This window comes from Mustela nivalis, assembly GCF_964662115.1.
Source record: "Mustela nivalis genome assembly, chromosome: 15".
NCBI classification, from domain to species: domain Eukaryota; kingdom Metazoa; phylum Chordata; class Mammalia; order Carnivora; family Mustelidae; genus Mustela; species Mustela nivalis.
In genome coordinates this window covers 10,936,684-10,950,061 of record NC_139034.1, presented here as the reverse complement: position 1 = coordinate 10,950,061, position 13,378 = coordinate 10,936,684, and the positions used below count along the sequence as shown (strand labels likewise).

Below are 13,378 nucleotides of genomic sequence, written 5' to 3'. Positions count from 1 at the left end.
TAAAACATTTCTATGCTGAAAAACAATGCTGATTTCAGTCTTTGCTTTTTCTGTCCATTTTTATGAAGTAGAGAGTGCAAATGCAGATGTTGCATTTACGGGGCTCAAATTTGTCTGTGAACCTAAATTTAGAAAGGAAGTACATTTTATTTCTTGTTCCTTGGGTACTTTTTCTGGGATTTCCATTATTCTATCAGATATTTGTTACCTCTTACTTGAAATACCAATGGTCTTTGTTTTTACTGGATTTAGGGGGACAGTTCTAACTGTCAGTTCTAACTTCATTTTATCTTCTGGACTTAAGCAGAGATTCATTCTCACTTCCTTTTATCTCTACTTCTCTTCCTCACCCCACAAATTAGGATTTAATAGTAAATTGTCCTTTTAATTGAATCCTTGGCAATTTAAATTCAGTTATTTTTGTACTAATATTTATTCTTCATACACCAAAAAATTAAGTTAAAGTGATTTTGCTCTTCCTCCCTGTTAATGATTTTCAAAATATATGTGAATTTACAGCTGCCCACATTTGTATTATGATGTATTTGGCCAGAAAGCTTTTGAAATTCTGTATAAATCAGTGTCCCAATGTGTCATTTCTTCTATTTCTTTGATATCTTTTGGATCTTATTTTGCTAATGGTTGCTGTTCATGACAATCAGTTTTTCAGCTTGTCTGCTCTTTTGTATCACTCCCAAAGCATGTGTTTGACTGTATTTCTTAGTTCAAAACTATTTAGTGACCACCATGCACCAAGTCTTGAAGTAGGCCATGTGGACACAATAGTGAAATGCCAAGCTCACCCTCTGGAAGCCGCACAGACTAAGGAGTAAGATGGAGTTACTGGATAGAATGTGAATAGCTGCAGTATGTGTCATTACAAAGGGCCTTGGGTGTCTACAGAAAGGCCAGGCAACCCAGGATTGGAGCCATTGGTTGACTAGATACAAGACACCCATTTTTGTTGGGGAGAGTTGGGGGGCGGGGCTCTTGTGTTGCTCTACTGTTTGAGGTCAGGTGTTGGAGGAAGAGAGTGTTAAATGTTGATTAGAACAGATGAGGTGATAGACTCCCATTTCTACCCCAGCTGGGAGATACAATGGAGATGGGGTGACAGGGAGTGGGGGAGATGATGAACATAAGAAGGCTTCAGAGACTCAACTGGCTGATCAGTGTGTAGGGCACTTGTCTTAGAGTTTCTGGGGTGGAGAGACCAGGGAGTGAGCCATAGGAGTAGGGAGCTAATGGTAAAGCTCCGGGAGGCCATTTGAGGACTGAGAGATAATACTTCTGGTGTTCCATGCTCTGATTTTTAAAGACATGATAATGGCAGGGCTGGGGCCAAGATGGATATCATAAGCCAACCACTCACCTTTTTAGAGAGTGAGGGACATGGCTGAGAGGTTAGTGGGTTTGTTGAGCAAGAGGCAGAAGGCAATGTAGCCAAATGGCATGAGTTTCCCGAGTGAGCGTTTTAACATGGCATTAGAAGCAGAAAGCGTCAGAAGTACTGTTGGCTTCAGATTCCAAGGCACGTGAGTCTTCACTGGAGCACTCTGCTTGAGGGGATTCAGGGAAGGATAACCTCAGCTGGGTAAGAAAAGCTCCCAAAAGAGGATGAGGACATGGAGAAGTTTTGGTCCTGGGACGATAGGGTGTGTTGGAATGGCTGCAGGGGGTGTGTGCTGAGGATGGGAGATCCATGGTGGCTGAGAGAACAAATTTTGGTGAATGCTGAGGACCTCTTGGATGGATCAAGATTATTCAGTGTGTCTGAGATGCGTTTCATCTGTCCTTCCTGCTAGGTCCTCACTGGTTCAGAACTGACTAGAAAGTTCAAAGTTTGTTGGTTCTAAGCAGCCTGTATGTCAAGACTTTACCTTGATGAATGGTTTAGTGCTCTACCACCTATTAAGTATCCTCTGACTTCCTAGCCCAGTCCCAGCAGCCGCACCCAACACTTGGAGCTCTACTAACTGCAGATCATGTCTGCTTTTATGATGAAGAGACAGAGATGACAAAGACTTCAGGAAGCTCAAATTTAGGTGGGGTGCCAACACCTGTTTTTAGATTGTGCATATTACAAATTTAACCACTCCCCAAGATTCCTGGTATACCAGTTGTTTTTTTCAGGGTGACATTGGTAGTGCAGCTTTGTAGCTAAGGTGTAAGAGGTAATCAAGTTATATCCCAAAATGATCCCATCATCTTTTCAGTTAGCAGGGTGTGCACAAAGCTGCCTCATGACGTTTGCTCTTGTGAGTGAGATAGGCACTTCTCCTTGCACCTACGTGTGATAGGCCTGTGCAAGGCTTATTATGTGTTGACTATTCTAGTACAGAATGATGGAAAGACCCAGAAACATCTGCACTAGACTTGCTGTGCCTTTAGGACTGAAACAACAAGTAAAAATAATGAGCTTTCAAGAGGAATGTAATAGAACACTTATAGCTGGAAGTCATCTTGTTTGTGAAATAACATTTTTTGTCTGGGCTTGTGCTGCTTGACCACAGAGGGGAAGCACGATTGCCTTAGGGTTCTTCTACTTTTTTGTTTATTCTATAAACTCATACCTCAGTGTCTTCCCTTCAGAGTTACCTTGTTTCAAGTTCAGTATAGTTACATGCAGAAATATTTTCAATATTATTGTTTCTATCAGTTGAAGGGGAAAGAGGTATCATCACTTTAATTACAGCAAATACTTAGTGCCAACATGCATTAATTCTAAGCGATTTGCGTGTATTAACTCATTTATTCCTCATAATGGCCCTATGAGGAAGATACTATTATTGTGCCCATTTTCTAGATGAGGACAATGAGACCCAGTGTCTAAGTAGTTACCGAAGTTACACACCCACTCAGAAAGAGAGAGATTTAGGATTCAAACCTAGGCAGTTTGGCTCCTGAGTCCATGTTCTCACTAGTTACTCTATGGACTACTTTCTTAGGAGGGCAGAAAGTGTTTAAATTCAGGTCAATTATAAATGTTTTCAAACTCTGACATTTTGGTTTTTATTTGTAACTACTATAAGTAAAATTTTTATTAAATACATTTATTAGCACTAGTTTCCTAGTTTTTTTTCTTTTTTTTTTTTTTGTAATAGCAAAACATTCTAAGAAAACTAAGTGACTAATAGAGATGGTTCTGGAATTATATATAGCCACTTAATTCAAGTTTTTATTATTTTTATCACTATTTAAATTTTGTTGAATTAACAAACAATAAACATAACTTTTTTGCTATACAATTCTGTTTTAACATGTGTATAGATTCACATAATTTTTAACATCTTCATGAAAGATGTTAATTGAAAGATGCTTATTTCTATCAAGAATTCCATTACTCAAAAGCAGCAGTATTTTCAAAGAATTTTATGGAAGAATTTAAAATGCTAGTCAGAATTTAACATTAAAAGCTCCTCATTGAAAGTTGAAATGTTAGAAAGGAGAAGGGAGTTGAGGGAAATTGGAAGGGGAGGTGAACCATGAGAGACTATGGACTCTGAAAAAGAATCTGAGGGGTTTGAAATGGCGGGGAGTGGGTGGGAGGTTGGGGGAACCAGGTGGTGGGTATTAGAGAGGGCACGGATTGCATGGAGCACTGGATGTGGTGCAAAAACCATGAATACTGTTACGCTGAAAATAAATCAAAAAAATTAAAAAAAAAAAAAAGAAAGAAAGTTGAAATGTTCAGGGAATGGGAGTGAGTAGGCAGAGCTTGACTTTCCACAAAATGTGTGTGATGTTTTGGGCACTTATATTGGATGAAAGATAATTTTTCTTAACCCTGTTGACTGCCATGACTGAACCACTGGAAAAGATCAGAAGCTAGTGAACTATCAGAGTCCTAGAAATGATGCTTGTTGTAAATTTTTTTTCTCCCTGTACTCCAGTGAATGTTTGTTAAAAATAATAAGATTCAGGAGTTTTAAAAAGATTGAGGTAGACAGTCTTGGAACTAGTCCGTTGGCTTCTTCTGTAAGACCTGAGGTGGTACGTTTTTCCTAGCAACCTGAGGATGGGATTTGATCTATGGGTCAGCCGTCACTGATAGATTTCCATTTAGAAATTTAAAGGACTTTTTTTTTAATCTGTAAAGGACAAATAATTCATAGACCTGAAGTGAAAGGAAGAAAAGAGAATATAAAGAAAGATGTTGCTGTAGTTCTTAAATACTGAAACATTTCAAAACTGCCAATAAACTGAGTTCCCACCTCTTCACCCCTGCAGAAAACCAGGCCATGATCGTAGTATTTGTGTGATGTTGTTGTATGAGCTTCTCTAGGGAATTTAGGGATGAATTTCTCTCTGTTTTCATTTGATTTTATTTTTATGTTGTGGCTTTATTCATATTCTTATTTTTGGAGACCTTTTCATCCTAGCTCCTTTAATGATTAGATGAGATGAGAATAGCGAAGAATGCTGACTGAAGTTTTGCACAAGGCACCATTTTTATGGCCATTTAATGCCTTTCAACTTTCAGATCACCTGATTTTTGTAAACAGATGTTGCTAGTAGAGAGACCAAGCTTGTGACTCCTGGAGAGAGACCTTAGACTAACTAACGCTCCTGTGTCCATCTGCCCCTATCTACTTTCTGGCTTCTGATCTAATCCAGGCTCTGCTCACCTCCAGGAATGGATTATTACCATCTTCTGGGTTACTGTATTAGTTTCCTATTGCTGCCATAACAAATTGCACAAATTTAGTAGCTTAAAATAACACAAAGTTGTCATGTTAAAGTTCCGTAGGTCAGAAGTCTGATACGGTCCTTTCTATGTCATGATGCCTGCAGGGCAGCATTCCTTTCTGGAAACTTCAAGGAGGTTCTAGAGGAGAATCTGTTCCTTGCCTTTTCCAGCTTCTAGCACTGCCCAAATTTCTTGACTTGTGACCCCCTTTTCCATTGTCAAAGTTGGCAGTGTTGCATTTCTTGGGCTATTCTTGTGGGGTCACATTTCTCTCTGACTGTAGCCAGGAAAGGATCTCTTCATTTTCTGTTTTTAAGGGCCCATGTGGTTAAATTGGACCTACTCGCATAATCCAAGAAAATTTCCTCAAGTCAAATCCTTAATTTTTTAAAATTTAAGTTGTTTTTGTTTTTTTTTTTTAAATAAGTGAGAGAAAGTTTGGTTGGGGGGCAGGAAGCAGAGGGAGAGGGACAAGCAAACCCCATGCTGAGCATGGAGCCTGGCATAGGGTTTGATCCTGGGATGCTGAGATCATGACCGGAGCCAAAAACCAAGAGTCAGACCCTCAACTGACTGAGCTATCCAGGTGCCCCAGTCATATTCTTAATTTAATCACATAGGCAAAACCCCATTTATCATATAAAATAATGTATTTACAGGCAGGGTCCAGGTATCAGAGCATGGATGTCATTGGCGAAGCCATTATTTTTCCAGCCACAATTACAGTCAGAACATTTTTAGTAAATTAGCTTCAAGTGCATAATTGTCTAGTATAAATAGTTCTATTGAATTTTCTAGTACTGAAAGTTCCAAAATTTTCACCTATGTGTAAGAGTCCTTGAATCTGACTTTAACGAATCTTTCTGAACTCACTTGCCAACACTGGCTTCTGTTTGAGCTGGGATGGTTTCCCGACCTGCAGTGAGAAGTCAGATCATGCATGTTTATAGATGGCTAGGCTGTTTTCCACTTTTGTTTTACTTTCCTGTCTACATTCTGTTTATGACTCAAGACTGCATTCAGATTTCTCACGGCCACTAGAGCTTTCCTGACTTTCCTGCTTGTTTCTTGTTCAGTTTTCCAAATGAACTCTGTCCATTCATTTATTTTGACACCTATTGATGTCAATACCTATTTTGCATTTTGGATGTGTATGTGTCTGTGTATGTCTTTTTTTCCTCAATTTTCAGGGGAAAATAAATACTTCAAAAATAGTTCTTTGTGTATTAATTATAGAGCTCTATTATTTGAAGATTCAGTCTAGATTTTTATGGTACAGAATCTTTAAGTTTCTCTTAAATTAATGACCTCCTGATTTCTTTTAAACTGATTTTAAGTGATTTAGAACTTTTTTCTAAGATTGCAAAAGTAGCTAATTTTATATTAAAATGTAATCATAAGTACAGATTGAATCATGAGGAGTCAAAATGTGTTCTTTATTTGAAACTAGCTGTTGATTCAGGAGAATGGCACACGTATTACTTTAATTGGTTATTTGGCAAAAATACAGTCTTTTTATTTGTTAAATTTGCTTAACTTACCTCCTTTTCTCCCCACTCCTTAACCCTGTGCCTGTTCTGTGACTCTTATTCATTTTTCAATGCTGTTGTACAGAATTCCACAAAAGCACCTCTCAAAAGATCAAATGTTGAGAAAGTGACTAATGTGCAGATCCTGGTGTTGTTTGGCATCCTCTTGGTCATGGCCTTGGTGAGCTCGGTGGGGGCCCTGTACTGGAATGGGTCCCAAGGTGGAAAGAACTGGTACATCAAGAAGATGGGTAAGTGTCAGTAGGGAGTGCTTGTTGAAGTAGAATGAAACTACTTTGGAAAACCCTTCCAAGTGTGGTTTATATGTGGTGTCCATGCCATCCTTCATTCTTTTGGCTACTCTATAAAAGGTCAACCTTCTTGAAAGATTAGGAGTCATGTGATGAAATGAAGATGGACACAAGTGGGGATTGTTTTATATTCAAATGATTGTATTTGTAACTCTTTTTTGAGTTATTTTCTTAATAGTTGCTCTAGGAATTATAATAAATCTCTTAGAGAATCAGCATTTGGTTCAGATTAATACTGACTTAATTCCAGTAAAATACAGAAATTTTACTCCAGTATGGATTCATTTCTTGCCCTGCCTTGTGCTATTATCATATATATTAAATCTGTGTTATCAACCCAACAATCCAGTGTTATAATTGTTACTTTATATTATCCAATGTTGATTAAGCAAAAAGAAAATAAATGTACTTATAGAGTTATTTTACATGAATCTACTTATTCACTATTTCTAGTGCTCTTCATTTCTTCCTGTAGATTTAATTACCAGCTTGTGTTATTTCTTTGCTTCTTGTAGCTTTATCTTCTCATTCCTTTGTGCTGGCATATATATTATATCTGTGTATAAGTCCAATGATATCCTTTTATAATCATTTTTGCTGTGCTTCTTTAAGTCCAAAAGAAAGGATAAAAATATGTAATTGTCTTTTGTAAGTACCTGTGTTATTACATTTACTGATACCCTTTATGTTTAATTCCTGTTTGATATCATTTCCTTTTATCCTGGAGAATTTGTTAGTATTTCTGAATGTAAGGTAGATTGGATAGCAACAAATTCTCTGTTTTTATCTTGAAATATATTAATTTCTCCTTTGTTTCTGAAGCACAGTTTTGAAGATACAGGATTCTTGTAGAGTTCTTGCTTAATGTTCTTTTCCTTTCAGTACTTTGCCTATGCTATCCTACTCCCCTCTGGCCTCCATTGTACTGATGGGGAGTCAGCTGTTAATCTTACCTTTTCTCTTATGTCTGAACCATTTTCTATTGTTGCTTTCAGAATTGTCCTTGGTTTTCAATAACTTTGAGTTTACTTTGTTTGGGAGTTGTTGAGCTTTGTGGATGTATACAGTAATATATTTCATCAAATTTGGGAAGTTTTCAGCTATCATTTATTCAGATACTGTTTCTGCCACATCTTCACTCCTTTCTCTTTCTGATAATTCCATTATGTGCATGTTGGTCCACATGATGTGACTTTAGGCTCTGTTAATTTTTCCTTGTTCTGTTTTCTTTCTGTTCTTGAGATTGGGCAATCTCTATTGATCTGTATTGAGATTAGTCTGTTTCTCTCTTCTCCTAGCTCACATCTACTCTTCAACTCCACTGGCATTTTTTTTTTTTTTTTTCATTTCAGTTATCATACTTTTCAGTTTAAGGATTTCTACTTGGGTTCTCTATTTTATCTCAATGTTCTCTGATCAAACAGTTATTGTCATACTTTCTTTTAATTCTTTTAACAGTTTCTTTTAGTTCTTTAAATATACTTCTAACAGTTCTTTGAAGTTTTTAGTCCATCATTTGGGTCCCCCTCAAAGGCAGTTTCTATTGCTTTATTCCTTTTTCGTTGTATGTTTCATATTTTTTTTGTTGTTGTTGAAAATGGGCGCTTTAGGTAATATGCTGTGGCAATTCTGGATTCTGTTTCCTCTTCGTCCTGGGGCTTGTTGCTGTTTTTTTCTTTTTTCTTTTTTTGATTTTTGTTTTTTTTAATCTGTTTACTGATTTGCCTGGAAAAATTCTGTGAAGTCTGTTTTCTCCTGCAGTATACAGCCTCTGCTGTTACTGCTCAGCTTTAGTCCCATGTTTTGAGTTTTTAATGATTTAAAAATATATAGTTTAATGTATATAGTGGTTTTTGTATGTTCACAGATTGTGGACATTTACCCCTTACCTAACTTTAGAACATTTTCATCACCACAGAAAGAAACCCAATCTTATTTAGCAATCACTCGTCTCCTTGTTTTTATTTTTAAGCCTGGATTCCTAGTTTAGAGGGTTAGCCAGTGATAAGTCAGAGGTTCTTTGACCTCTGGCATGTGGAATGCCTTCAGTGTTGGGAATTTAAAGTCCGCAACATTCAGTCAGGGTCTAGTAGCTTGCAAGTACCCTCTCTGGTCCCTCCTGAGCAGATGCAGCCTTATGTTTGGACATGACCTTCTGGCCACCAGGATTCAGTGTGATCTTACCAAGGTTTCTTAGGCCATTCCTCCCATAGGTATCCCTGTTTAATTTCTGGCTAGTCTTCTGGTTTTTTTTTTCCCCTATGAGCATTGTGAGATATTTGTCTTCCTTAATTATTAGCCACTGGGATCTCTATTGTTTTTGACAGTGCCCTCGGCATGGCTTTTTTCATGCTGTGTTCCAAATAATGTCATCTTCCTCAGGCTGTTCCTGTCCTGACAACCTGCCTTACTCTTGAGTACCAGCCTGCCTCATCCTGGGATAGAATTTCTGCAATATGGAGCTAGGGGTACAGGGGGTGGGGTGTGAGCTCAACCACCCACCCAGAACAGAATTTAATCATCATGGCTCAAGGGGAAAGGAGAGGGAAATAGCTTCTGACTTAAATGCCAAAGGTTTCCACTCAGATTAAATAGATTTTTTTTGAATACATGCTTTTGAATTTTTTGCATGTGCTGTGATCAATTTCTAAGCACTTTAAATGCTTGCTTTTGATAATTCTGTTCAATTTTATTGCTCCTTTTTTTGGAGAGATCTGTCAATCTCCTTACACAGCAATTCCAGAAAATAAAATTTAATGACAAAACACTTCAAAAAAATTTGAATTTTAAAACTTTGGAATCTTTGCTTGAAGTTTTTGTTATTCTTTTCTTTAAATATATTTTGGTTGAACTGATCAAAACATTTTTTTCCTTTTCTAATTATCTTGTGCAGAAAAAAATCAAACACTTTTAAATGCCCAGGAGAACTATTGTTGCCACTTTACAAATATGACTGGAACTCAAGTTGTAGGTTGGATCAAAACTCTTGATTTTGGTTCTTAAAATTTGGATTTGGACCACGTTATATGTTTAGCTTCCAATATAAAGACTGATACTTTGTGTACATATATATTTTCAAAATGTCACGATCTGGGTAAATAAACAGCATTGACACAATCTTGGTATACAGACTTTGTGGAAGCTGGCATTTAAATTGCCTAATATCAAACTCCAGTACTATCTGCATGATTTACGGTGGAAGAACAGTCTTTGTGTCCCACCCATAATACTGTCTGCTTTGTTTTCTTATGGAAAAGTTGGAGTAGCTCTGTTAAAGCCGTCAGACTTCACATTGACATCATCACTGTTGGCGCTTTGACTTACTTCAGTTTCTATCAAATTCTGTTCTTGCTCATCTCCACTTGATTGTTTTTGTTTGTCTGAATGAACTTCTATACATAGGTTCTTCCCTGAATATGCTCTGCTTATTGATAATAGATATGACCATTCAAAGCTGTTTTTGGCCTGGATTCAAACCTGACATCTTAAATTTCTTAATACATAATTCTAATTGACAGATATTTATTCTTAAGCAGATTATACCTCAGGAACATTTGTTAACTATTGGTACTTGGAGATGCTATTTAGCAACTATTTAATTCAAAAGAAAGGAACTGGGAAAAAAAAAGAAGAAGGTTGCAAAGTAACATGTCAGAAAGAAAAGCAATCAGCAGGAAAAACAGAAGTCTTGGTAGGTGAGAAGAAAATGCAGGGATGGTAGGAAGGTGAAACTACTGACCAGCTCTGGCCACTCCCTTTACCACCCCCTTATCCTGCCGTCACAGCTCTCCATGAGAATTCGCACACTGAGGCAAACCACAACCATGTGACTAATTTCCTGGGGGAAAAACTCAACTGTGGTTTGAAGTCCTTACAAGTTACTAATCTCCAACCCCAGCCTTTTGTTGTCTTAAAATACCAGTTCCCCTCAAGAGGCATCTTTAATACCAGTCAAACCGTTAGCCTGCTGCAACAACCCTCCCTCACCTCTTGCCAAGTTAAGCTCTTACTACTCTTTCCTTCAACTAGGGTGTCATGGTCATCAGGAGAAGAACTTTTGTCTTTTGATACAGACCTTGTACCTCTTCTCTCTCCTGGTTCCTCTTCCTGTCTAAGCTGACCCTACCTCTGCTTTGGAGTCTGTCCCCTAGGGGTCTTGATCCATCATTAGGGGTCCCCTTCTGTTAAGATTTTCTTCTGTTATCTTCAATAAATAGCTCCAGCCTTCCAGCTTCCCTCTCTTTGCCTGCTACCATTGACACCTTCATGCATCTTATAAACTCTTTGGCATATCCCAGATGGGCTCTTACCTTAGTAAGGTTGTGCATATCCCTTACAGTCGTTTGACATGCCTATCTTCTCTTCTGCATCCTTTTTAGTTAGCTGTCTTCTCTCTTTCTGGCAAAACTTGAGTAAAGCCTCTCTTCTTCTGATGACCTTTGGTGACCATGCCTTCCCATAAAAATAAACCTTTCTTCCTGGTTTCAGCAAAGCCCTATGACCTCCTTCTCCGTAGATGTAAGCTGCTGCATGCTCAGGAAGGGGCATGCTTGCTCCTGTCACTCCTGCTCGCTGCCCTCCCCTACAGCCTCCTGCTAGAAGCCAGCCCCTTATTAGAAGAGAGTTGGTTTAATAGTCTTTGTTTTCACTGTTCATGCCACATAGTAAGTGCTCAAGAACTGTTTTAACTCAAATCTCTAAATTCATGCATATGTCAGTAGATTTTTTTGGTGAACTCCTTTTAGAAACAGTCCACAATAATAGTGTAAAAGGAAACTGACTGAGACAAACTAAAGTGATAAAGGTACTCTGGTTTTCGTCCACAGACACAACCTCGGATAATTTCGGATATAATTTGTTGACATTCATCATCTTGTACAATAATCTTATTCCCATCAGTCTGTTGGTGACCCTTGAGGTTGTGAAATACACTCAAGCCCTTTTTATAAACTGGGTGAGTATCACAGCAGAGCCCAAAACTGAGCTGCTGGAGCAATGTCAGCCACCATTTTCTCTCTCTCAGAGCATCAGTCCTTCACCTGAGCCCCCAGAAAAGGACGAAAATAGTTCATTTAGGATTGGGTCTGGGGTTTAAACTGGCCAGAGAACTGGCAAGGCTGTCCCTGAGCTGCTGATGGCAAAGAATGGTTACCTGACACCTCAGCTTCTTGTCTATGAAACAGGAGGACATTGGTGCTTATTTATTCTAAGGGTTCTTATGAGGATTAAGTGAGATCATTGAGGTAGAGTGCTTAGCAGGTGCATGCCTTCTGGTGAGTGGGCACAAAATGGCTGCAAATGCCACTCCTGCCTTTACAGTCTCATTAGTGCTGCATGAAAGGTCTCACAGGTGTGTCTAGTTCAGTGTGCATTACATGTCAAAGGTCATGGGGGCCCTAACCTTGGATTCTGTCGCAAGAGTGGAGGTGGAATTTTAAAAAAGAAACTGCCATACCATGAAGCACTGGACTTCAGGAGCCCATATTTGTAGACAGGGCTCTTTCATGTGCATTTTTATTTGGTCTTTGCAACAATCCCATGAAGGAGGTATTGGCTGAGCTCAGAAGTCTGGGTTAGTCTAGGTCATGCAATGCTCATCTCGAAACTAAGTCTTTTGTCTATAATTGCATGTTTTCTTCTTCTAGGACAGTGTTTCTCTATACTATTAGCTACTGTACTTTTACCTCCAAATTAATGTTGAGCGCTAATATTATCTATTGTAGCTTCTTTTCTGCACTAGTCTAAATGAAGGAATAATGGTATATATTTTCTGAAGCATCCTCCACCCCTTCTCTCTCTCAGGACACAGACATGTATTATCTAGGAAATGACACTCCTGCAATGGCCAGAACCTCAAACCTTAATGAAGAGCTTGGGCAGGTGAGACCCTCTTTGGAAACTTTGTTAGTGGTGACTGCAGTATCAGGGGAGACAAGTGCTGGAACCATGAGAGATTTTGGAAAAATAGTTCTTCATGAATGTGGTTATAATGTCTGAAGTGCTATACATATAGCATTTGAAAGTATTGTGAAATAGAAATGTTTGTCGGCTTTGACCTGCTTTCTGAGACATCAGTGTATTTTATTATCTTGAAGGTACCTGCAAAAAAAAATTACAAAAAATAAAGTGTAACATTACTTTGGACATTAAAATTTTTTATCAGAATAAATGATGGGGAAACCAGTGGTTCGGATATGAAGGTATTGGGTATTCTTAGAAAACATAGCAGAGCTAATTTGAAGGACATAAATCTATTAAGTTTCTTACATGTTTAAGATTTGGTTTCTGGAACATTCCAGGGAATGAGTTTCTTTTTTTGCCATCATCCTTGAAACTCCTGTTACATTTAATGAGTTGTGTTTTGCATTATATCTTTATCTTATGTTGAAATTATGGTAAGTAATACCTTCTTGGAAAGCACTGCAATTAAAGATTATAATTTCATTTTATACAACTTATTTAAACCTCCCAATAGCCCTAGGGGGTGGGTGCTATATATGTCAGACTAAATTTGTCTCCTCTTTGAACCCTTTTACAGTTTTTCAAATAAAGTTAATTTATCTTTCTTCTATGTCTCCATAACAGTCTCTCCAATTATGAATAGAGTAAAGTGAGAGACATAATAGTGATGTGGTGTCTGTTCCATCTTGAGCCTTTTGAGCCTATTTGAGGGTGTGGATGTGCCTGGGGTGAGGTGTTTTGTTGTGTTGGTCAGTCTAGCATAGTGCTCAGTATCCCATTGTTCTCAGGACCCATTAAACTGGATCCCAGTATTCAAAGGATGAAAAGTGCTCAAGTTGTACCCAGGATAATAATTAATCCTAGTTGGGAATATGGGAAGAGTTTGC

General features: G+C 38.1%; 1 protein-coding gene across 1 annotated transcript in view; it reads left to right on the top strand.

Annotated features, from left to right (window-relative positions):
• ATP8A2 (ATPase phospholipid transporting 8A2) overlaps positions 1 to 13,378 on the top strand; it is a gene marked incomplete at its 5' end in the record, with an annotated part of 618,696 nt that overhangs the window by 161,037 nt on the left and 444,281 nt on the right. The window contains 3 exons of the mRNA XM_082700943.1: positions 6,305 to 6,470; positions 11,357 to 11,484; positions 12,333 to 12,410. Of these exons, the coding sequence (XP_082557069.1) occupies positions 6,305 to 6,470; positions 11,357 to 11,484; positions 12,333 to 12,410 (372 nt within the window). The remainder of the gene's footprint in view (positions 1 to 6,304; positions 6,471 to 11,356; positions 11,485 to 12,332; positions 12,411 to 13,378) is intronic.